General features: G+C 35.5%; 1 protein-coding gene across 4 annotated transcripts in view; it reads left to right on the forward strand.

Annotated features, from left to right (window-relative positions):
- The first annotated feature begins 7,081 nt into the window (after positions 1 to 7,081).
- The window catches only part of LOC129747360 (rhophilin-2-A), a 269,329-nt gene continuing 249,432 nt past the window's right edge, over positions 7,082 to 26,978 (forward strand). Inside the window, exons 1-2 of one of the 4 annotated variants that reach the window (XM_055741526.1) lie at positions 7,082 to 7,218; positions 8,617 to 9,240. In XM_055741526.1, the coding sequence (XP_055597501.1) occupies positions 9,172 to 9,240 (69 nt within the window). In that variant the 5' untranslated portion in view covers positions 7,082 to 7,218; positions 8,617 to 9,171. Of the gene's footprint in view, positions 7,219 to 7,240; positions 8,499 to 8,616; positions 9,241 to 26,978 lie in introns of those variants that run through there. The other 3 variants (XM_055741537.1, XM_055741542.1, XM_055741550.1) reach the window with 3 other exon arrangements.

The following is a 26,978-nucleotide window of genomic DNA, read 5'->3' on the forward strand; positions in this document are numbered from 1 at the left end:
TAGGCTAAAACAAGTGTGCTGTTTTTGTAGAAAATTTGAGAAAGCCATCAATTTAAAATCCGAAAAATGGAATCAATTGTGATGCGTTATTTTGCGTTTTAGAGCGCCAATTGGAAAAGTGTAGTAACATAATAAACGTCAAGCTAAAGTTTCTCATATTGTGTTAATGATACTGTTTTTTTTAGAAAAATTCACTCATCCTAAAAAAAAATAACGGCTGCTTTTGTTAAGACGAAATACATAATCCAAAGGCTTCAGATGGAAAAACTTCTGAAAGAAGTGCGAAGTATCTCAAGAAGATTCCTGCTGGTATAGATAGATATGTGGTGAAATAAATTGGAGAGGTAAAAGAAAACTGTTCAGCGAGACGTGGATATTACTCGAGGAGAACCTGCGCACACTCGGAATATTTCACATATTACGAGAATACCGGACGTCTGTCCTGTCCTGTTCGCTACGATTCCGGTAGAAACGAGAAGAGCAACGTGGTTAGACCAAGTGGAGCGTGATCTGGCGAAGGTGTGTTGTACGAGAAGTTGGAGTACTGTTTCCATGGACCGAGTGAATTTTAGAAATTAAATTCAAGAAAGGTTCAGCAAATGATCAAGTTATAAAAAAGGATGAGATTTGGTTGAAGCAAGTGAATTTTGAGATGCGATAAATTCCAGCTACATCGGTCCACCACTCACGCACTCCCACCCACCACTCACGCAGCATAGGATGATCAATCAGAATTTACAAACCAATCAACAAATGAATGTATTAACGACAATCCAACAAAACCAACAGAAGGTTTAAATTTGCAAGATGACAACAGCTCAATTAGTTGAAGAATTTAAAGGATTTGAAGAAGCAAAATAGAGACATCGTCGAATAAGGAAAAAGTCAAAGAGATATAACCACTCTATATTCATGGTTCTAGGGGTAACCGTAAAGCCTAGACCACACTCGGTAACTTGAATTGCGATTTCAGTTGCTGAGACTTGACTATGTTTACAATTTAAACTAGGCGTAGAGATACATGTCTCAAGTCTCCCGACAAGTATGGGAGGTTTTCAGCAACTAAAATGTAAACATAAACAAGTCTCAACCGAACCGAGAAATCACAGTTCAAGTTGCGAGTGTGGACGAGGCTTGGGGCGGTCGTTTAGCCTAATGGCTAGCATGTCTGGTTTGTAATAAGAAGATCGGGGATCGAATCCCGCCGCCTCCTGCGGAGTATAAAAGAATGCAAAAAAGATTGTAAACTCTACGGAGTATAAACGGAAACGTTGGTCATATACCCGTGAGGTGACAATAGTCGAGTCGAGTCGGAGTCACGTGAGTCTTGTCACCTTATTCCCGAAGCCGATGTGACAGAGGTTCATGCCCAGCTGACTACAAGATTAGGATAAGAACTCAAAAAATTCATTCTTAAAGACGTTTCTCACCTCAAGCGACTACTGGAATCGGGTGACTCGACTATCGTCACCTCACGCGCGGCGCAGAATGAGGGGGAATGTTCAGCCTTGAAACGACCGGTAGATGTTGAATTATCATTTATAGCCAGCTAGGAAACTGTAACGCTGCAAAACCTTATAGTACGGGTGAAATTTCTTTATTATACCAAATGTTACCACCATCTCAAACTTTACAGGAGATCTCGGGAGTGTAGTGACCGGACGTTCCTTCATCGGACCTTTCCATCAGTTCCAGCATCAGTTCAATTTTTTTTTTCACAACTCAGTATGCACAAATTCTTCAAACGTCCGTCTTCGCGAAAACTCTTTACTTAACTGCCGAATCTTTTAACCCATACTCATCCGCTCTCAGGAATAATTTTACGCACACAGGCTTAGTATACTGTGATGTTTCTACTAAATGTTGTTCACACCAACAGTTACTTAGTTGCCTGTGATATTTTTCAACGAACGATTGAAGATACCAATAGAAATACATACTACAACAAGCACGCTATTCGAAACTAATCGAATCGAATCATAGACATTTAACTATTCAGTACTTCAATAATTACTTCTGATCTCTTCAGGGAGCTGGCAAAAATGACATGAATCGCTTTTACAAAATTCATGTTTGGAGTAAACTGCGCTCCCAAGATCTTCCAAAGGGAAATCAGCAGAATCCTCCTGGGAACGAAATAGTCTACATTGATGATATTCTTATACCTAGGTATACTATAGGTATAGGTCCTGAACACCTCACGGAAAACTTTAGTCTATTATATAATACTATATAGTATAGTATATAGAAAGCTATACAGCGACAAAACAATTTTTTTAGCTGTGGAAAATGCTCAGCAACTATTGTTCCAGCACTAGCTTGTTTATTTCTGTGGTGAACTTTCGTTAACGATGTGTGAAATTTGATAAAAAAATGCCTCGTAAGGACGTAAGAAAATCCGGATTAAGAGGATACAATCGCTACAATCGAACTAAGGCAGGTAAGAAAAATATCATGGTTAGTTTATGAGAAAATAACATCTTCGATATTTTTTAGGTTTGGTATGATAGTTTTGTTATCTGAAGACGGATTGAAAGCAGAATTCAAAGCATGTGGTAATATGACAGAACTTCTCCAAAATGAGAGGTTGGACATGGAAGAACGCGCTATATCCAAAATATGTCTAGCGTGCTAGCAGTGGGGAGGTGCAAATACTAATTATTCTTATCTTGACCTGCAAGAAAATAAAACAAGAGAAAGAACAAAAAGAAAACCAACCATTTTATCTAAAATGTAAGGCCACGGCAGGCTTGTAAGTGGTCACCATCGTTTGAATTTTTCCGGAGACAACCACCACACATCGTTCGTGACAATCGTGGAGAGCGCAATCGTTTGATCGGAGAGCAAAAAAATGTCAAACGAAATTTTGATCTTTTTTGTGGTTAGTCGTTTGACTGTCATCCCTCTTGCGTAGATAATCGAGATAATCATTCTACATTGTTCGACCAACACATCCAAACATCACCCGGCGCTGCAGAGTGACGAATTTTTTTTCAACAGGAGGGAGTGAATAGATAAGATTGCATTTGCTTATTGAGTCTGTAAGTTCTGCTGCGTGAAAGAGATAGGCGATGTCGTAAACTGTCGGGAATGATGGTCGTTTGACCATCAAATTATCCCTCTCGTGTACCAAGACACGAAATTTTGTTCGACAATCACACAAAGAAGAATGAATGTCGTTTCGTTTGATGGTAGTCGACTGTTCGGCAAGTTTTCGGTCGCAATCGTTTGATGGCACGAACAATGATACTGATAAAAGCAGGCTGTGCGACTGTCAGAGAAAATGTCGATGGTTTACAAGTCTGAGGCCACGCTTAAAAATACTTCAAAAAACGAGTCACGCAAGGAAAAGCTGTGAGGAAAAACAAAGTTGTCCAAAATATGCCAAAACAAATAAACGTACGAACAACCTGAATATGAAAAACAAAGTTCGCGTTTAGTGTACACTTTATCTAACCGTTTGTGGCATCCTAGAATATGCCTTCTTTGTACTCTCACCATGCAAACCATTCATGGGAGGCAAATGATGTTGAGCAATCGCTAGTACAACTGATCGTTCCAGTGTCTATTTTCAATAAGTATATTGGTACTTGAGTGACCATTCTGATGCGATATATGCAGGAAACGTAGGAATGGGGTAATTAAGCAATTTGCCGAGTTTGGAATTCGGCGCGTGGTATCATGGCGGCACCGTGTACTGAACAGATTAAATTATCAAGAGAAGGTGATATGAACCGATGCCAAGGGTGCAGTTGAGATGGAGAGAGATTTTTTGCTCATTTAACGATTTTTTGGAAGCTGAACTGAAAGGCTGCTGGAAGCTGAATAGAAGTTCATTAAGACTTGTTTTGGAACTTGAAACTATCGATAAGAGCTTAAATTTTTAGCTGCATAGAACATACTTCATATCAATAATGGGGCTCAGTAAGCGTTTTTGTACCTGTTTTATGGTTTTATGGACTTTTGATTGCTTGGGTAGTAACTGAGTCCGTTGTGCGCCAATCTCGAGATGAACCCTGAAGATAGACCGATCGGAATTCCACTAACTTTTGGAACTTTAAAGAGTAAAATTTAATAAACAACCATGAACATACTGAAAAAAAAAATTATTGAGATTTATTTGTAAACAATATATGTACAACGCTATCTTGAAGGCTAAACTTTGCTTCACCAACAATATTATTTCCGCTGAAAGTGATATTTCTCACCTGTATAAATTCTGCCAAACAACACACTCTTCATTTCAACAACTGTTTATGAAGGAGGTTGATCGATAATATCACGATCCCACTAGCTTATTTGTTTCTCTGCAGTGAACTCGCAAAAATGTTCGATGAGGAAGATGATGTTTGCTCTGTTTGCCAGAAAATTGAGGATAATCCATCTCGATTAATCAAATGTTTTCAGTGTGTTCATCCTAGATGCAAGAAAATGTTTGGAAATGCGAAAGCTTTTTTCGGTGCTGTTGAATGCAGTTCTTTTTTCACCCAAAATAACAAAAGAGAAGACTCACATGATCTCATGGACGTTTTTTTTTTTTCAAAAATTCGAATTTTAGGACAACGATTAACGGAGACTAAGCACCAGCCTGTCTATCGCCTGTCTGTCTAAACGACTAGTTGAGCACCGAAAGCTGGAGATTTTACGATGTCAGAAAACGGAACGAAGCTCTCGAAGTGGTCCTCACTGTAGACGAGATTTCAATGATATACTACGGATTTGGTTCCGGTGCTGAAACAGGTAACATCATCAACAGAACTGCTCAACGACCTGGGCTGCCTAAACAGGGCCTTGTGGGGATAACGTCTTCGTCGGGAATCATCCGAGTCGTTGCGTTAAGTCTCGCGCGTGTGCGCAAGTCTAGGATAAGCTGCTCTCGATCAGGCACACGACGGGCAAGGTGGCAAACCTCGAACCCTGAAGATAAGAGGTCGGGCCTCGAGTCGTTAGAGGAGAGGTTAGGCCTCAAACCTTCATGCGGAAAGGTTTGTGTTGTCATCCCCGAGTCTTTATGATAAGGAGTCGGGTATCGAGTCGTAAGAGGAGAGATCTGGCCCCTTATCTACAAGAGGAGGGGTACAAGTGGTCACCTCGGGTCATTACGAGGAGAGGTCAGATTTCAAGTCGTTAGAGGAGAGATCGTGCCTTGAATCGTGCAGAGAAGAGGTAAACCTCAAGTCGATGCGAGGAAAGGTTAGATCTCTAGTCGTTAGAGGAGAGATCAGGCCTCAAGTTGCGAAGAGGAGAGGTTTGTGTGGGAATCTCGAGTCATTGCGAGGAGATGTCGGTTCTCAAGTCGTTAGAGGAGAGTTCAGGCGTCGAGTCGTAAGGATGAGAGGTTTTGCTGAAAGTGGTCTCGTTAATGAGTATTGCCTTGGAGCGCATTAGCGCGAATAGACCTCCCACTATTGAAGCATAGTGTACTAAACAGTTCGAGGTGGGAACCAGGTCTGCGGCCCCAGGTGAAGTTTAGGGAGTAGCGGGTATACACAGAGTATTTCATGAGTCTTCCCATTGTACCCATGGACCTTAGTAGCAAACTGGGGGGACGCGGTGGCTCGCCGTGCCTTGGAATACAATCCGTAAATCAGGATTCACCACCTGTGGTTACCAACTAAAAAAAACAGGGCCTTGCAAAGGACCAATCGGTATTAGACCAGGTTAATTCCATAGAAAGAGAGTCGATGAGTAAAAGAGATACTGTGGCAACTCTCGATCTCAATGAACCGTAGTCAAAGGGCCAAGGCCAAGGGACCAGCGAGAAAGAGGTAGATTGCCACAGTAAATCCAGTGCGAGTTGTTCACTGGAAGGGACTGGTACGTTGGACATGGACCTTAGCATAGAACAAGATCAACAAAAATCAGATCCAAGTGGAAAGAGCAGTTCTAGAGATAAAGATTCCTCTAACAAAACTTCAAATATAAAATTCAAAGCTGCCAAAACAGCTCCAAACCCGAAGCACATGGAATAAACCGAGACGGGACAAACAAACATATGCAAATGGCAAAAAGTCGGTGTCTTACCCCACTTTCCTGGGCAAAAAATGAACGCCTTAAAGTGTTTTCAGGCGAATTTTCACCATGCGGTAGTAGCCTCGAGTACACTACTGAGATGATTCGTCTCCGAAAACATGGACCTTGCCTTTATCCAGGAACCTTGGGTTAACAAGGGTAAAGTCTAAAGGCTTTATACCCCGAAAGGTAAGATTCTATACGACGAACGAAGCGTTCGTCCATGCGCTGCTTTACTAGTTAACAAAAGAATTAAATTTACTCCCTTTTCAGAATTTATCGACGCCGGCTTTTCTCCTGGCAAAAAATGCTGTGATACTGGGAATGCCAGTTGAGGAAAATTAAGACGCCAAGCAATCGGTCATAAGACTCTGCGTGATTATGAGTCTAAAAATGGAATTCCAGTAATTTAAACCGTACTTCAATATAATCAGTGTTAACCCGAATTAAAAATGAAACCTGACTTTCTGTTGGTTTTTCACTAATTAAATTCAAATTGAGAAATGAGAATATGCTACACATATCAGTAACTTTTTGCAAATATCTCAATCGGTTCCAATGTTGAATACATACAGTAAAACTAAAATGGAAAAAAAAAATGATCAACGATTCCCCTAGTTTAAGATACGTAATTTTCTTCATTTTTTCTATGTTCTAGACCCACCGTTTGAAAGGCAAGACGAAATTAAAAGAAGGATCCATCTCATCAAAGACACCAACCTACTACGCCCACCAGATAGCATCAGTCGAGCCAAACCGATTCGCTCTCTCTCTCTCGGTTCGGTTCCCAACTCAAGAGCTCTGGAGAAGCAACAATTTTGGGTTTTTCTCACCAACCACCCACCCACTTCAGTGCGAGACTAGGAACTTGGGAATTGGGAACAACAGAAACAACACCCACAACCAAAACAGAGAGCCGCTCTGGAACGGAACAACGTGGTCTCATCTCTGTGAATCCCGCTAGCGAGAATTCCGTTGAATCCAGCACGCTTGTGAATGATTCAAACCATATTGAAACAAAACCGTTTGAAGGCATGGAAAAATCCAGAGAGCTGAGACTGAGGAGAAGCAAACCCGTCCGTAGCCCATAAGCCCGTAAGCTTATCGCGCGCCACCTGGCCACAGTAAGTTTAGTACCGATTTGGTGTTTCGACGTTGTGGTAGCGCGCTGTTGACGGTGTAACTAGTAACTACTGGAGGATTTCGGTTTGTTTTGGGTTGTTTTGTACCGGGCTAGTTTATGGTTTCGTGAAATCCGGGTGTCGCGCCGCGCGTGTTCTGTTATTGAAGCTGGAATGGACTCAGCTAAACTACCAATTAGCAAACGTGACCAATTGCCTTGTGTTGTGTTGTGTCGTTTGGGTTATTGTTAGGGGAGTTTAAACCCATTTTTCGGATTGCGGGTGGACACCCGGGTTGGTGGGTGTAGGTGGATCCGAATTAACCGGTTTTTGATTCGGCCGTTGGGGGTTCTGGAGAACAACAACAGAAAAAAGAACAAAACACGAACGAAGCTGGAGACACGCCAGCACCGGGAGAGTTCGTGACATTTGAAAAGTGGCAGGATCGCCATAGTAATGCTGCAGAGTTGAATGACACTCACGCAACAACTTCGATTGTTGTCTAAGTCTGGGAGAGACCCTCGAATCTCGGACAAAGGGAAGTCGTCACCTGTGGGAGTGTTCCGTGGAGTGGCAGGAAGTGCCAATTGTGCCAGGGTAAATCGAAAGAAGGGCGGGGATTTAAATTTTTGGGTTGATGAATCATCCACCAGAGTGCTCTTGAAAATCAATGTGTGTGTGGATATGTCCCAATAAATGCATGAATCTGTGCTGGGTTTCCCGCCAACTACGATTGTAAATAGTAGTGCTATAGTTGAATGGTGATGAAGACCAGCAGAGGCCAGCCCCGATTGAACGGCTTGAGCTAGCTAGAACCGTTGTACAAAAACTTCTGAATCGATTCAGAAAATCTGGTACCCCAGGCCTGAAGTCGTCTTTTGTTATTTACGCCCCCGTCCGACTGAGTAAATTACACGGATCGTAACCGAACAAAAGAACCCAACCTTCTATTGTGAAGCCCCCGCCCCGAAAGGGTCGGAAATTTGTGAATATGTGATGTGAATGATGATGCACATGTAGGATTCCCCTTCATCCGGTTAAGATCAGAACGAACTCGGAGAGTAGGTATTTGCAAATTTGTGGCTGAAAAAAAACACGAACCTCACAAGGGCAAAACCCATAAGGTTTTCAACGGAAAACAATCAAGGAAGGGTGGATTCCTCGAAATCAAAACAGACTGCCTCCAGGGAAGGAAGTTGAAGAAGGAGTCGAAAACAAAACTTCGGAAATTGGTACCTGCGTCAGTGGATTCAAAGATTGGTTGCTTTGATTTCGGCAAGGAAAGGCTCAGGTGTCACGTCCTGTCTCAGTTACGATTTACAAGTCTGTCAGTTGATGAATGGCCTACTTTGGTGAAGCTACCTGGTATAAATCTGTTGCATTTTCGGACCAGAAAAAAAACCATAACAAAATTGCGGAAGTGACCGAAAGCAACACGATTTTCTAGTTTGTATTATTGTGTTTTTTTCTGTTTTTGTTTTAGGTTGAAGTTCTCACGGTTAGAACGAAGAAGCTTAGGCTAAAGTTGAAGAAAAAGTGGAAAAAGGTGCAAAATAGTCGGTAATAATCGATATATCGCGGGTCATCGCGACCAAAAGGGGGGGCAAGTGAAACATATGTATGTCCCCTGCAATTCTGTCTCAAGGCAAGAAAGGTGACAACAACAGCGGCCAGTGTTTATATTTAGCTTCGGGCGAAAGTGTGTGGTTTCTTGGCAATTTGCTTTAATTAAAACGTGAGCCTTCTTAGCAAGCTTCCCTAGAAAAGTAAGCTCCAAGAAAGAAAGCAAGTGTTTGTTGTTGTTTTGTTTTTGCTTCAGTGTAAATGTGTTAGCCAAGTGTGATTCGCCCATCAGGAAGAAGACGAATCTAATTTTGTCGGGTCGGGATAATCGCCCGGCTTAGGAAAACGACCGACAGACCGACCGACCTTGAAAGGCCACGTTTAAAATTTGATCTACGAGAAGCAGCCGGTTTTGGCGATATTTGTCTAGCAGCTAGAGAGCGACTGGAATTCCAGAAAAGATTTCGGAGCAATAATGGAGGAGAAAAGGAAGGAGTTGTTGGCGAAGGAGCAGTCCGAGCAGACGTCGTTCTGTTTTATAAGGGTGAGTTATTTGATTTCAATCAATTGTTTACCAGCCCATCGAAAAAAAAAATCCATGAACATAGAGGTATGATCGAAAAATTTCTAACAATCAGTCCGATTGCAATTGTTCAAAGCATTTTTTAACTAAGTAAACTGATGTGAAATTGGGCGCTTACTTTTGATAAAGACGATATTCAATTTACGAGAAAGTCGACATTAGACTTTTTTAAAAGTTGACACTCGACTGTTGATAAAGTCGACAATCGATTTTTATGAAGTCGACAATCGACTTTTGATAAATACGATATTCAATTTTCGATAAAGTCGACATTAAACTTTTCAAAAAGTTTACACTCGACTTTTGATAAAGTCGACAATCGTCTTTTGATAAAGCCGATATTCGACTTTTGATAAAGACGATATTTAATTTTCGATAAAGTCGACATTCGACTTTTGATAAAGTCGACACTCGACTTTTGATAAAGACGACATTCAATTTTCGATAAAGTCGACATCCGACTTTTGATAAAATCGATATTCAATTTTCGATAAAGTCGACATTCGACTTTTAATAAATTCGGCATTCAGCTTTCGATAAAGTCGTCATTCGACTTTCGATGAAGTTGACAAATTTCATTTAAAACTAAATTCAAGATACGTTCATGAAACATAACGTTAGCCACTAATCTGTTTTTCGCGAATAAGTTATCATGAATTCATCGATTTTTATTCTTCAAGGAAAATGACGCGCGTGTTGGCTAGAGCATTTTTGCTATTTGATTCAATCCTGGGTTCATTTTACTTTTTTTTTTTAAATTTCATCAGTTCTTAAGAAATCAAGACTTCTTTCTAACAAAGCTACCTCAATTTTTTCCGAGACTGTCGAAAAATGTTTCCAAATCATCTCAAAGTTGTTATGAAATTGTTTCAAATCAGACCTTTACTTGACTTCAAAATTGTCTAGCAATTGAATTTTATGCAATATGCTTCAAATCTATCTCAAAACTGCCCCCAAATTCAATCAAAATTGTTATATAATTTTTGTCAAAATTCGGTCAGAAAATTTTCTCAGTGCCCAAAATTGTCATCAAACAATTGTCTCAAAATTGTATCAAAATTGTGTCAAAATTGTGTGATAATCCTAAAACAGTATCAAATCTGACCCATAATTGACTTCAAAAATGCTAAATTATCTAGAATTGAAATGTATCAAAATTGTTTCAACTCGATATCAGGAATATCTTCAAATTAAATCCAAAATTGTCTTAAAATTTTTGTCGAAACTCCGTCAAATTTTTTTTTTCAAGTGCTCAAAATTTTCTTCAAACAATTGTCTCAAATTTAATCAACATTGTATTAAAATTGTGTCAACATTGTGTCAAAATTGTGTGATAATCCTAAAATAGTTTTAAAATGAATCAAACATTTGTCAAATTGGTTTAAAATCTGACCCATAATTGACTTTAAAAATGTCAAAATTGTCCAGAAATTGATCTGTATCAACAAAGTTACAAATTTATCTCAAAAATGTCTAGATGCAATCCAAATCGTTTTTAAATTTTTGTCAAAATCTGTCCGATGCATGTGCCTAAAATTTTCTACAAACAGTTCAAATATTCGCGAGATATAGTTTTGAATCATCTCATGAATGACTTCAAATTGTTTTATTTGAAGTTTTTGATAAAAGTTTTCTTCAAATATTCTAGAAAATCTCTCAAGATTGTGTTGAAATAGTCTCCAAACGATTTCCAAATTATCGGCCTAAATAGCCTCATGTTATGCATGCCGACCAAAAAAAAAATAAAAAAAATTAATGATTTCTAAATTATGATAATATTTATGAATATGATTTCAAAATCTTGTTTGAAATGGGGTTAAAAATTGCTTCAAATATGTTTTAGATCATATCAAAAGTACTTTATAATTTTCTCACAATTACTAGAAATTTAATCAAATTCGTGTCGAAATTGTGTCACAAAATTGTCTGAAAAAAGTTTCTAAACTGTCCTTAAATTGATTTCAAATTGTCTAGAAATTGTCAAATTGTTTTGAAAATATTGTACGTCTCGGTGGTCGAGTGGTTAGCGTGGTAGGACGGTAATCGCTGATCCACTGATGGCATGGGTTCGATTCCCATCTCGGTACTGGGTGTTAAATGTTAATATTAAGTTGTCCACGTCAATTATTCAGTCAGTAAAGCCTTAATCGGCTAAGACGGTGTATGTCTTTTTTGAATGTTTCAAAACTGTTTGAAAATTATTTCAAATTTATGTTGAATTTGAATTTAAAAAAGCCGTTTTTAAACTGTTTAAAAATTGTGTTAAAATTGTCTTCAAAAAGGAAAAAAATCCTCTGAAAATTGACTTAAAATGGTTTCAAATATGTGACAAAATTTGAAGTTTTTGATCAAAGTTTTCGTCAAATATTCTAGAAAACCTGTCAAGATTGTCTTGAAATAGTCTCCAAACGATTTTCAAACTATGCCAAATTGTATAAACATTAATTCGAGAACATGTTTGAAATTGTGTCAAAAATTGCTTCAAAAAAGTTTTAAGAACATCTCACAAAAGACTTAAAATTGAAATTGAATCAAATTCGTGTCGAAATTGTGTCACAAATTTTTTTTACAATAGTCTCAAAACTGTCCCAAAATTAACCTGAAATTGTCTAGAAACATCCTCAAAATTGTATTGAAAATGTTTCAAGACTGTATCAAAATTATTTCAAATTTATGTCGAATTTGAATGAAAATTTAATTAACAGTGGTCAAGAATTGTCAGGAAGCATCAGAAGATTGTCTCAAATTGTCTTCAAATTTATGTCAAAATTTTGTCAGAAAATTTTCCCAAAATGTAAAATTGTCTTCAAACAGTTCCAAATATTCTCAAGAATTTTTTCTTTATTTTGCAGAAGTTTTTAGAAAATCGTCTTAAAATTGTGTCAAAATTTCCTTCGAATAGCACAAATCATCTTAAGATTGTCATTAAATTGTCCTAAAATTGTCTTGAAATTGTACCAGAATAACTTCGAATTGTCTATAACTTGTCTTAAAACTGCTCCAAAATTGCATCAGAAGGGTATAAAAATTCTATCAATATTTTTTCAAATTTGTTTCCGAATTCAATCAAACTTTTTTCGAAATTGTCAACAAATCCGCCCCTCTTTAAAATTTTGTCTAAACTCTCTTAAAATTTGTTTCTACTTTGTCAGAAAACATTCTTAAAGGGCCTCATTTTTTATACAGTTTTTCTCAAAGATTGTCTTGAAATAGTCTCCAAACAGTTTCCAAATTATGACAAATTTGATGAACATTAATTCAAAAATTTATTTGAAATTGTGTTAAAAATTGCTTTAAAAAAGTTTTAGATCATCTCAAGATTACTTTGTAATTTAACCACAATTATTAGAAATTGAATCAAATTCTGTCGAAATTATGTCACAAAAATGTTTAAAACTGTCCCAAAATTGACTTCAAATTGTCTAGACACATTCTCAAAGTTTTATTTAAAATGTTTTAAGACTGTATTAAAATTATTTCAAATTTATGTCAAATTTGAACGAAAATTTAATTAACATTGGTCAAAAATTGTCTGGAAATTCCATAAGAATATTGCCTCAGATTGTCTTCAAAGTTTTGTCAAAATTTTGTCAGAACACTTTCCCAAATTGTCCTAAAATTGTCTTCAAACAGTTCCAAATATTCTCAAAATAGTTTCGAAACTGTCCCAGGATTGTTTCTTAATTTTGCAGATTTTTTTTAAAACACCTTAAAATTGTGTCGAAGTTTTCTTCAAATATAAGTCATCTTAAGATTGTCATTAAATTGTCTTATAAATGTCACAAAATTGACTTCTAACTGTCTAAATTACTTTAGAATTGTTTCAAAATTGTGGTAGAAATCTATGGGAATTTTACCAAAATTGTTTCAAATTTGTCTCCAAATTTTATCAAACTTTTTTCGAAATTGTCAACAAATCCGCTGCTTCTTGAAATTGTATCAAAATGGTCTAAAAATTTGTTCCTAAATTTTGTCAGAAAACATTCTCAACATTTTCTTCAACAGTTTATCTCAAAAGAGTTTCAAAATTGTGTCGAAATTTTCTTGAAATTGTGTCAAAAGTGTCTTCAAAAAGCAATACATCCTCTGAAGATCGACTTAAAATTGTTTCAAGTTTTTGATCGAAATTTTCTTCAAAGGTTCTAGAAAAGCTCTCAAGATTGTCTTGAAATAGTCTTCAAACAGTTTACAAATTATGAAAAATTTTAAGAACATTAATTCAAAACTTGTTTGATATCGTGTTGAAAATTTATTCAAAAAAGTTTCAGAATATCTCAAGAAAGTATTTAAATTTTTTCACAATTATTAGAAATTGAATCAAATTTGTGTCGAAATTGTGTCACAAAATCAAAATTGTATGGAAATTTTTTCAAGACTCAAACAGTTTCAAATATTCTCGAGAAATTTTTAAAATTGTCCCTGAATTGTTTCTTAATTTTGCAGAAGTTTATTGAATTCGTCTTAAAATTGTGTCGAAGTGTTCTTCAAATATGAATCACCTTAAGATTGTCTTATAATTGTCCCAAAATTGACTTCTAACTGTCTAAATTATCTTAGAACTGTTTCAAAATTGTGGTAAAAGTCTATAAGAATTTTACCAAAATTATTTCAAATGTGTCTCCAAACTTAATCAAACTTTTTTTCGAAATTGTCAGCAAATCCGCTACTTCTAAGAATTGTATCAAGATTGTCTTAAAATTTATTTCTAAATTTTGTCAGAAAATATTCTTAACTTTGTCTTCAAACAGTTCTTCTCAAAACTGTTTTAAAATTGTGTCGAAATTTTCTTCAAATTGTGTCAAAATTGTCTTCAAAAAGGAAAAATCCCCAGAAGATTGACTTAAAATTGTTTCAAGTTCGTGACAAAATTTGAAGTTTTTGGTCAAAGTTCTCTTCAATAGTTTAGAAAATCTCTCAAGATTGTCTTGAAATAGTCTCAAAACGGTGTCCAAATTATGACAAATTTTATGAACATTAATTAAAAAATTAATGTTTGAAATTGTTTTTAGAATTGCTTTAAAAAAAGTTTTAAGACCATCTCACGAATGACTAAAATTTGTTTCACAATAATTTGAAATTGAATCAAATTCGTGTCGAAATTGTGTCGCAATTTTTTTTCCTAAATAACTTCGAAACTGTCCCAAAATTGATTTCGAATTTTCTAGAAACATTCTCAAAATTGTATTGAAAATGTTTCAAGAATGTATGAATTTTTTTTTCAAATTAATGTCGAATTCGAATACAAATTTAATTACCATTGGTATAAAATTGTCTGAGAATTGCATCAAAAGATTGTCTCTAGATTTTCTCCAAATTTATGTCGAAATTTTGTCAGAAAATTTTCCAAAATTGTCCTTAAATTGTCTTCAGGCAGTTCCAAATATTAATAAGATAATTTTGAAATAGTCCCAGAATTCTTTCTTAATTTGTCAGAAGTTCGTTTTAAATCGTCTTAAAATTGTGTCGAAATGTTCTTCAAATAGTACGAATCACCTTAAGATTGTCAATCAATTGTCCTAAAATTATCTTTAAATTTTCCAAAAATTGACTTAAATTGCATCAAAATTGTTTCAAATTTTTCTTCAAATTTAATCAAACTTTTTTTCATCAATTTTCATCAAAAAATCAACAAATCATATCTTCTTTGCCTTAAATTCTGTTAAAATTGTCTTAAAAATTTGTCAAAAAGCGTTCTCAAAGTGCCTCAACACTTTATCAAAACTATTAAAAATTATGTCAAAATTGTCTTAAAATTGGGCCTAAATTGTCTTCAAATATTACAAATCATCTCAAGATTGTCATTAAATTGTCTAAAAATTTTCCCAAAAATAATTTCGAATTGTTTATAACTTATCTAAGAACTGTTCCAAAATTGCGTCAGACGCGTATAAACATTGCATCAACATTGTTTCAAATTTGTCTCCAAATTTAATCAAACTTTCTTCAGAATTGTGTCAAAATTGTCTTAAAATTTGTTTCGAATCTTCGTCAGAAAACATTCCCAAAAGGCCTCACTTTTCTAAACAGTTTTTCTCAAAACTGTTTTAAAATTGTGTCAAAATGGTCTTTAAATTAGGCAGAAAAAAATGTCTTCGAATAGTACAAATCATCGCAAGGTTGCCATTAAATTGTCTAGAAATTTGTTTCAAATCAGTTCCAAAATTGTCCCAAGATTAACTTCGAATTGTCTATAACTTAAGATTAAACTGTTTTGTAATTGGCTCTAAACTGTTTAACAGTTGTGTCCGAAGTGTATAACTATGGTTTCACGTTTATCTCAATTCTACAAATTTAATCAAATTTGTTTCGTAAATGTCATCAAACAGTAAACATATCCACTTAAGATGACCTAAAAACTATCTCAAAATTGTCTTAAAACTTGTTTCAAATTTTGTCAGGAAAAATTCTCAACATTTTCATCGAACAGTGTTTCTCAAAACTGTTTTAAACTTGTGTCAAAATTGTCTTCAAGTTGGGCCAAAATTGTCTTCAAATAGTACAAATCATCTCAAGATGGCCATTAAATTTTCCAAAAAAAAAAAAATGACAAAATGTTTCAAAACAGTTCTGAAACTGTCCCAAGATTGACTTTGAATCATCTGTAACTTAAGATTGAACTGTTTTGAAACTGGTTAAATCGGTTTAAAACGGTGTCCGAACTGTATAACAATTGTTTCACATTTATTTCAAAATTGTCTACAAATTTAATCAAAACTGTATCGTTATTGTCATCAAACAGTAATCATATCCTCTTAAGATTGCCTTAAAACTGTCTCAAAATTGTCTTAAAATTGTGTCAAAATTTTGTCAGATAGTTTTGAAAGTTTCTCAAAACTGTTTCCAAATTGTGTTTTTAAAAATTGTATCAAAATTTCGACATCGGACTTCAATTAGCACAAATCATCTCTAGCTTGCCTTAAAATTATATTGAATTCGACACAGAATTTTGTCTAATAAAATGTCAAAGTTGAAGACAACGTTGATTTTTTTTTTTCGTTTTCGACTGTATGTTTTGGCAATTTAAATTACCGGTAAAATCAGTTCAATTTTATTAATTTATTGATTCCAAAAACTTTTATTTTTGTTCCAACGTTTCGGTGTGGGTTAACACCTTCATCAGGGTGTCATCCTGTTAGTTATGTGTGGTTAATTTTTAATAATTAGCGAAGTCCGAACAGGCTCCTCGAGAATCTTGTTATTTTGAACTCTTGAAGTAACTTGATGATAAAAATCATCCCAGCCTCTTGAAACTATTTTCATAACCATTTATCTTGTCTTCTGTTTGATCACACCAATTTGTCTCAAACGAAACAAGATAACGACAACAACGTACTTTTGTTGAATAAAGTGATTTATCTTTTTTGTTTCGTCGAGCAAGACAAACGTAATAGGCCCGTTTATCGCGGCTAAATCAAATTGCCGACCCTTTCCCTTTCATTTGAACTTTTGATGTTCAACCCCCGAAAATTGTCTCGCTCATAAGTGCTTTCGATTCATTTAGTCGTTGTTGTTGTCGTTCATTTCATTGTTGATGTTGTTTTTTTTGTTGGAATAAATTTTCCACCGAAACACATACGATTTCGTCCTCCAGTGAGCAGCACACGCTCGAAGTTGTTGTTGATTTAAAAATAATCGGAAAAATGCTAAAACCCAATCAAAGGTGCGTTGACCTTTTTTGGGTTTTTAGGGGGGAGTGTAATTTATAAATCTTTAAGCCACTTTGGTTGGAGTCAACAAAACTGCCAATCACTGCCGCCTACTGCGCTGTTTTATTCGCGCGCGCGCGCGCCCAAAACCGCCACCATGTGAATGAATGGTGAAGGTGATAGGAGTGAGGTTAGGTTTGCGACTGCCTTTGTAGGAGGTGTGAGCACAATTAGTGTCTAAACGATTTTGATCGTGTTCGTCTTTTCTTTCCCCATTTTATGGCTGCTACTAGCCTACTGCTTCGCCTAGCTTTGGTACATTGTTTTCGCCTATCAGTTCAGGAAGTGAAGTTTTGATTCAACTTTTAAAAGCTACCGGGCGGTTTTTTTTCTATTCGAATGTGTTGTACATTTTTTGGTTTATCGCATTTTTTCTTGTTGACGAGAAGTGCAGCGATTAATGAGCTGGAAAACGATTGGCATCTTAGATAGGTGTGTCTTTCGAAAATGGCAGAATAATAGCTTTATTGAAGTCATCTAGTTAAGCTTTCGTGGGAATTTTCATGAAAAATCCCTTGTTATGAATTTATAACTATTTCACCAAATATTTTCAAAACAAAAAACCTTTTAACTGATAACAGAAAATCTGTTCGCCTTGGAAACAATAGCCCAAAACGAACGGTGCAATTTCGACGCCAAAATGGAACGTTCCAAATCCATTAACAATCAGAGCCACGAAAAAACAACGAAACAAATTCCAACGATAAGCTTGGACTTGTTATCAATTTCTTTATCGAAGTTTTGCCCACACTTACTCATAACTGTATGTACAAATCTGTGCCGTGAGTCGAACATTCCAGACAGAGTTTGGCAAGTAAGGAATTTTGTGCGTTAACTTGTTGGGCGTTCTTCTTCCTACCTGCTCAAAAACAATCCCGAACATTTGAACAAACAAAATTTGTTGTCAGTATCCTTCGCAGTTTGTGGAAATAAATGGGAACCACTTTTGAGTACGAAGTTCAGACTTCAGTTATTTTCATAATTGCACTAATTTATGTCAAAATTCTGAAGCCTTAAGCCTGAAATCTAAAGTCTGAAGCCTGAATTTTGAAGCCTAAAGACTGGTCTGAAAATCGAAAGACTGCGGACTTCAGACTTCAGACTTCAGATTTCAGACTTCATACCAGACTTCCGACTTCAAACTTTAGACATCGGACTTAAGACTTCAGACTTCAAGCTTCAGACTTCATACTTCAAACTTCAGACTGCAGACTTCATACTTTAGACTTCAGACTACAGACTTCAGACTGCAGACTTCAGACGGCAGACTTCAGACTGCAGACTTCATACTTTAGACTTCACACTACAGACTTCAGACTGCAGACTTCAGACTGCAGACTCCAGATTTTAGACTTCATACCAGTTTTCCGACTTCAAACTTCAGACTTCATACTTCAGACTTCAGACTTGATACTTCAGACTTCATACTTCAAACTTCAGACGTCAAACGTAAGACTTCAGACTTCGGACATCAGACATCAGAATTTAGCTTTCAGACTTCACACTTCAGACGTAAGACTAGAGATTTGAGACTTGACATGTATTTAAGACTTGAAACTTAAGACTTGAGACTTAAGATTTAAGGTTTCATACTCATGAATTATGACTTATGACTTCAAACTTCAAACTTCAGACTGCCGACTTCATAATTCAGACTTCTGACTTAAAACTTCACACTTCAAGCATGAGACTTGAGACTTGACACCTGAGGCTTAACACCTGAGACTTGATTATTTAGACTTCAGACTTAAGACTTCAGACTTCAAACTTCAGACTTTAGACTTTAGACTTCAGACTTCATAATTATGAGTTAAGACTTCAGACTTCATAATTATGAGTTAAGACTTCAGACGTCTAACTTCAGACTTCAGACTGCCGACTTCAGAATTCAGAATTCATACCAGACTTTCGACATTAGACATCAAGCTTCGGACATGAGACATAAGAAATCAGACGTTAGACTTTAGACTTCAGACTTTCGACTTCAGACTTCATAATTATGACTTAAGACTTCAGACGTCTAACTTCAGACTTCAAACTTCGGACATCAGATATTAGGAATCAGACGTTAGACTTTAGACTTCAGACTTCACACTTCAGACTTGAGAATTGAGACTTCAGACTTCTATTACTTCTGACATCAGATGTCAGACATTAGACTTTTGACTTCAGACTTGACACTTGACACTTTATACTTTTAGACTTCATACTTATGACTTCAGACGTTTTGCTTCAGACTTCAGACTTCAGTCTTCAGACTACAGTCTTCAGACTTCAGTCTTCAGACTTCAGTCTTCAGACTTCAAACTTCAGATTTGCTTCGGACATCAGACTTTAGACTTCACTTTTCAGACATGAGACTAGAGACTTGAAACTTTAGACTTATGACTTATGACTTCAGATGTCTAACTTCAGACTTCGGACTTCAGACATCAGACTTTAGATTTCACACTTCGGGCATGAGACTTGACACTTGAGACTTGAGGCTTGAAATTTCAGACTTTAGACTTGAGATATAAGACTTCATACTTATGGCTTTTGACTTCAGACTACAAACTTCAGACTTCAGACTTCAGACTTCGTACATCGGACATCGGACATCAGATATTAGACATTAGGCATCAGACATCAGACTTCAGGCTTCACATTTCAGGCAGAGACTTGAGACTACATACTTGACACTTGAGGCTTGAAATTTCAGACTTTAGACTTTAGATTTTGGACTTTATGCTTATGACTTTTGACTTCAGACTTCAAACTTTAGACTCCAGACTTCTGACTCCAGACTTCAGACTTCAGACTTCGCACATCTGAAATCAGACATCAGACTTTAGACTTCAGAATTCGCACTTCAGAATTCAAACTTCAGACTTGAGACTTGAGACATAATTATTATGACTTAAGACTTCAGACGTCTAACTTCAGAATTCAAACTTCGGACATCAGACATCAGAAATTAGACTCCAGACTTAACACTTGAAACTTTAGACATCAGTCTTCAGACTTCAAACTTCAGATTTCTTACTTCGGACATCAGACATCAGACTTTAAACTTCACATTTTAGACATGAGACTTTAGACTTGAGACACAATTCTCAATGGCCGGCAGTTTGGTAAAAAGTATCGTATTTTACTGTTTGTGTTGTGCAAAATTCCGAAAAAATCGCTTCATTCAATTTCTTTTAATTCGGTTATTCAGTATAACAAATTACCAGAAAAGATTCAATTTGCAAATTCATAAACAACCTAGAATCTTAATATGGGAATTTCATTTTATCCCCATGACCTTTCCGTTTACGCATTATTCTTATCTCTAGCATCGTGACGTAAATGGTGTTTATCAGTTTACCGAGTTACCTTTCGGGATTAAAACATTATAATCACAAACCGATATCGATTTCATCGCTTCTTTGCTGCATAAGCGTGAAATATTTTTCTATCTCAATTTTTAAGTGATCGACTTATTTCTTCTTTACTATTTCAAGATCAACCTTGACAGTACCAAGCTGGAAAAGTTAAACAAGGCTATTGCACTTGACAAATTTCCCAAAGTTTTCCAAATAGAGAAAAAAAGCCAGCTGGAGACCTCATTACGATTTTCGAGAACGGATGACCGATTGCGGGTTGCTAAATTTTCTGGGTCACCGTCACCCAGTTTTAATTGACGATGACAGTGAATTTCCTCCAGCTTCTAAATGCTCTTTAATTGTACAAAAGTTTCAAGGGGCGGGAACGACGATCTTGGAAAACGGTTTAACCGTTTTACACCCTCAATTTAGTAGAAGCACACTTTTCATTTTTTTTTCCTACAGCGGAACGCAATCAATCAACCGGGCGATTTTTGCGCTCGCCACTAAACCATTCACTCACCCTGGATTCGTCTCTTAAGATCTGTGATTGCCAACGGTTAGTTATTTAGTAGTTGGTCTTTCTCGTGGCTTACTTCGATGGGAACCGAAAAATTTGTATCGAACCAAAAAGGCCTGAAAGCTCAACCAAACTAAACTAAACTAAGCAAAACTGAGAAATCTAGTTAGCCGAGAGCCGCGTGGTCACCACATTATGGTCATTATCTAGGCTAATTGCTTCTGCTGTCTCGGCTGCACACGGTAAATGGAGAAACAGTACCCAATGTTTTTTTTCCAACATTAAGTCTAGTAGGCCTGGGGAAGATTGTTCTAAGCAATTTGGATTGGAGAGTGGAAAAACGCAAATCCATCTCTTTACTTGGAAGTTTGGCCTTAAGAAGTCTGTCTGACAAATGCTCGTGAGGGTGGAGGCTAATGATCATTATGATGATAATGATGATGATTGCAATGTGAAGTTGATGATGGTCACCGTTACTAATGGATGTGAGACCTAAGAAGTCACTTACAGAGTGCACTCTCCCAATTGCAATTTTACCTCGCACGTCCAAAGGAGAGCGAGATTCAAAGGTTACATTAAATTTTACGCGGTGTTGTGGGAATTTTTCTTTAAGGCACCAAAAACATAAATAACTTTCGGTTATGCAACATGGAAGAAAATTTTGGAAATGAGATGACGCGAACCTTTGAAGCTTAATAAGCTTTGTCAACTGTCAGCGTGCGTCATCAGCCTCTTCAGTCCAGTGACTCAATAGGTCCCAGATGTTTATCGGAACGGATGCATCAATCAGACGGCTTGTGGTCTCAAAATCAGGTTAAAGTGCCCATTATTGCCTTGAGGGCTTTGCAAAGGATGACGTTGTTTTTTGAAGTTTCTCCGGTTGAACTCCAACCGTACTTTATTTTTGTCAGCCTCACCCATTCAAAATGCATCCATAATTCAATTTTTTTAAGTGGTAATACCAATGGGTCGTCTTAACGCCCGCCCCAAATTTAATCCTGTGCTTTTAATTAAAGGAATTTGAAATGTAGTTTTAACAGGCTGCAAATTTTTAATTAAATTAATTTAACACTAAAGCTGGAATTTTTGAACAGTTGGAATCTTGATATTGATTAGAAATGTATATTTTCATATTTAATCTATTAAAACTATAATCAATAGATTAAGGTTGCCAGATTGCCTTGGTTTATCCGGGTTTGCCCGGATATCTAATGTAAAATTTGGGAACAGTTCGGACCGGTCCTGTTGCTCGGATTTAATTGAAAAGCCCGGATATTTATTTATGCTCTAAAATGAAATTTTTTGAGCAAGTTTTATAAAAATAATCATGTAAGATTTTTTTGGAAGCCTTAAATACTTTTTAAAATCTGTAATGGAGTTTTGATGACATTTTTTTCCATTTTTTTCTTGATTTTTTTTGAGTAATTTCTGGGTTTCGACTAAATTTGCTCGGATATTGCCAGGATTTTCGGTCGTCAATTTTGAGATCAAATGCCTGGATTTTGTCCGGCCCAGATACATGCTGAATAAAATCTTATTATAGATAATCTTAATATCTCGAAAAAAGCAAAACCATTTTTTTTAGTTTGATGTCGGATATTCAGTTTTGAATCATGTGTTCAAATCACTTTTTATTTAAGTACGTTTCTTAACTGAAAACTTCATTTTTTTCAAGGTGATGGATATTGTTTTTAGAGAAACTTGGAAAATAAAATATAGAAAAGAACAATACCGTTAATATCTTGAATTTTTCGAATACTGTTAAACGGTCGCTGACGGAAAGGGAGAACCCGAAATCTACGCTATGATTTCCCATGTTTCCCAAAAGTCTACCCATCACCTTTGAAAATTTAATGATTTCGGATTAGTTTTGCAAACCTCAAACTGTAACAAATATTTAAGTCTCAAATGTGGAACTCAAAAAAAATCAGTGTAGTCTTGTTTTTTTTCTACATTCACTACGATCAGGAAATGAAGTTTGAATGTAGAATTTCCAATCTGATTATTGAAATTTCAAGCTTATCATCCAATTTGAATCGAGAATCTTATCAGATACAAAATTCTCAATAACTACAAATTTCATCTTGAATTATCTAATCGGATTCACAAATTCATATTTTTGTTAAGTTAAAAAAACCTCTTCTGCTTGCCTGGAAACCTCTTCCCCCCTCTCCTCTCCCCCCCCTTTTTTACGGCCATGACTTGTTTTTATATCTTCGATTTTCTTGTTTCCCTCAATTACCTTGATTTTCATAAAGTAATTGATTTTCAGACTTTTAAATTCTAAATCATTTTGTATACTTCTAAAATATTCTCAATTATTTTTTTATCATTTTTTCTGCATTGCTTCAATCATTTTTTTGATTTTTTATTCGATTTTTGACTTCGTCTTCGTGGTTTTTTTTAATTTTTAAAAATATTTCTCAGTAATCATTTGTTGTTTTTATAATTTTTACTCCATTTTTTCGATTTGCTTAATTTGCTTAATTTTTTTTTTAATTTTATGGATGTCCGTCATTTTATTGATTTTCCGTGATATTCTTGATTATTTTAATTTTTCAGATTTTTTTTAAACTTTAAAATTTTTATTTTTGATTATTATATTTTTTAACCTTAAATTTTTCTTTCTCTTATTGAATTACCCTGATTCTACCAAATGTTTTGGATTTTCCCCATTTTTAATTCTTGATTTATTTGATTGATTTTGTTTTTTTTTCTGTTTTTCTTAATCTTCAGATTTTCTTGAGTTTCTTGCAATTTTCATTTTATGAATTTTATAGATTTAGTTACTTATTTTTATTGTTTTAAATTTCTTAATATTTTTCATATTTTACATTTATATGTTGTTTGCTGGTTTTCTAATTTCCTTGTTTTTTTTTTGTAATTGTTACATTTTGTTTCCTTTTCAATTTTGTTAACTTTCCCATTATTTTCCATTTTTAACATTTTACATATTCTATATTCCTTGTTTATCTTGTGTGTTTTTCTAGATTTTCGTGAAATAATTTAATTTTCTAGCAAACTTTTGATTTTGTAATTATTTTTATTTTCTAGATTTACGATCTTTTTAAGATTTTCATGTCTGTATAGATTTTAAGATTTTCTAGATTTTTTAGATTCTTCCAATGCACAGTGTTCCAAAAATAGAATTTAGCGGGAAACAATTATTTGCGTCTTTCCATTGAGTTTGATGCATTTGATTTCTTAGACAAACTTTTACAATAACTGAAGGCGGTCATTTTGAATGAGATAACTTTAGGGTGGTGCATAAAGTTTCTGAGATATGAAAATTACTTTCTAATTGTGATAAGATAGAGGCCTACACTGTTCTAAAATATTGAAAAACCTTATAATTCATGAAACTTTGACGAAGACATCAAACAATTTGTTTTCATAAGGTTAGGGTGGTCCTGAAAAATCCGTTTTTCTGTTAGATCTTTTCTGGGTCATATTTTATCAAAAGTATTTGTTCGACAAGATTTTAGATATTCATTTTGAACATCTTTTGTGGAAAACGGATTACAATTTTTTTTTTCTGTTTTGATGTTATTAAGCAATTTGAGAAAAAAATGACTTTTTTCGAGCTACCATAACTCCAAATAGAGCAGGTCGAAAATTTTATCGTTGATTGCGTTTTAAAGTTCATATTACAGTCTTCACAATATAGAAAAACTTGGAGATCGGTTTTTTGTTTAAATCGTTTTGTTTGTTTAAATCGTTGTTTGAAGTTTAGTAAAAATCGCTAAAATCTCTAGAACAATAGATGAAATTTGTAACTCAGAAACTACTTGACCGATTGATGTGAAATTTGGCATGGAGTAGTTTTTCGAGTAACAATTGTTCCAGTGAAGTTTTGAGTCACTCCCATATAAGGGAGAGAGGGCTCTCACACATTATAATTGGAAAGTACGATAAAGTTTATTCTAATTCAATCAATTGACAAGTGGTTCTCACCAAGTTTTGTGAAAATGTATATTTATCACATATAATGGGCCCTCCTTCTTTACCATTGGGGGAAGGGGATTCTTCACTCTTTTTTCAAAACAAATCAAATTAAAAAAAAAATAATATATCAATTATTTTCAAAGTTTAACACTCATTATATTGATGTAGACACAATAAAATGCTGAAAAAAAAATCGGAACTTTCATCGCGGAACTAAACACTGCTTCTTATTTTCGGTTCAAACACTTAGGAAAAACAGCTTCATTACAATGCTTTTGTAAATGTTTTAAGTTATGCCAAAAGCATTTTTGATTGTTACGATTAGCTTCAAATACAAAATTTTATTCTTGTCCTTAAATCCTATAATTTTCACATATTGTCTAAAAATCGTAAAATTTTTAACATTTTTTCTAAAAAAGTTGGAATTTAAATTTTTTTGGATAAATGAAGACAAGTTTAACAAAAAAACGTGTTTAATTACACAAAACTTCAAGAAAACCCGTTTGAAACCATCCAATAGATTTTTCTAAGCTGTAGTTCAGGAAATTTTGAGACAAGTTTTTTTTTCGTTTTTCTAGCTATCGTGATCAAAGTAAGGGGAACTTATCATCATTTTATCGACGTATATTTTCAATTTTGTACCTTTCAAAAATGAATTCAAATATTGAGCTAGAATATCCATCAACCAGTCGATGCGAAAGCTCTTATTACCAAGAACATTTCATCCGAAGACATCAATGAGTTGATTTCATGATCAACAGCCAAGCTGCCCGGCTATAGCAGCTGTGCGTGTGTATGTAAGACAGGCAGTAGAAAATAAAAAAAAGATTCTTGTTTCCAATTCCCATTCAATGGGAATCCATTCTTATTTCCGTTCGCTTCAGAAGACAAAGAACTCTCTTGAAAGGAAGATGGAATGTATGGCCAGATGGTGCACTGGGTAAGATATCCGACTGGTAAGCCGATATGCGATGTTGCAGTGAGTTGGATAATCAATACCTATTTTTTTTTCTTGATGAATTATTAAATATGTATAATGCAATTTTTTTTGTTTTGATTGAATGTACACCCATAGTAGCGGTTGGAAATATCTAATTCCTATTTAGTAAATCTCTGTGCCATTTAGCCACATTTTATGGGATTTTCATCCTTTTGGATAATTCATCCAAAAAAAATTTATAATGAGAATCGAGCTCACTGTAGCATCTCATCTCGGCTTGCCAGTCCAATATCTTACCCAGTGCACCATCTGAGTCGGTTAGCAAAAAAAGTTTATTGTCATAGTCTTTCTGCCACCGCCGATAACAAAAAAACGCACTGCATTGGCCGTCTGCCGTTTGATCGGCTTTTTTATCCTCTCTTGTCTCTTGTCTTTGATAGGAATGGAAAACGAGAAATTGTTTTCTATTGCCGGCCGGTTTACATACACACGCAAAGCTCATCTTGACTGGTGTTTTTTTGTCTCCGGTTGGAATACACAGCACTTGGTACATCATTCGATAATGTCCTTTCTGGCTGATTGTTTCCATCCTGCTTTGTCTTTTGATGAGATATGGGATATGTTTTATTTGGATTCTTTCAGACATATGCAATGCGCCTGCACAGGGAGGACAATGCCAATTATAAGAAAGTTTGTTAATGCCAGTATGGCGTAGATTCTTATACCGATAAATCCACTTCCAAGGAAGTTCATTATTGGAGTATAGTCTGATTTGTGTGTATATGAGAAACAGGCATCAGAATAGCAAAAAAAAACAGTTTCTCGTTTCCAATTCCTATTCAATGGGAATCCATTCCCTTTCCCGTTTCCTTCACAACACAAAGGACGAGTATATACCAGTAGTGCTTTTTCAGTCATATCATCTTTGGCGCAGTATACTTTTCGGCATATCTAAGGCATACAGTTAGCTCGGATCGGCATTGAATTTTTGCAACCTTTTCTGTGGGTGTAGTTTCAACTCAATGGAATCGAACCAGCTGGGTTGGGGACGAATTCCGCGTTTGCCCACTCCGGTCAACGAGTGGAACCACTTGAAGTTATTGCTAAAACATAATTCTAAGTAGTAATAGGATTCAATAAGAAAAATACCATTCGTCTGCCTTTTCATCGTCGGATTTCCAAGGCACGTATCGCTTGTAGGTAGAACGTTTCCGACGGGTTAAAAAATCAATCAATCGCTA

The sequence above is a fragment of the Uranotaenia lowii genome, chromosome 1 (genome assembly GCF_029784155.1).
Source record: "Uranotaenia lowii strain MFRU-FL chromosome 1, ASM2978415v1, whole genome shotgun sequence".
NCBI lineage: Eukaryota > Metazoa > Arthropoda > Insecta > Diptera > Culicidae > Uranotaenia > Uranotaenia lowii.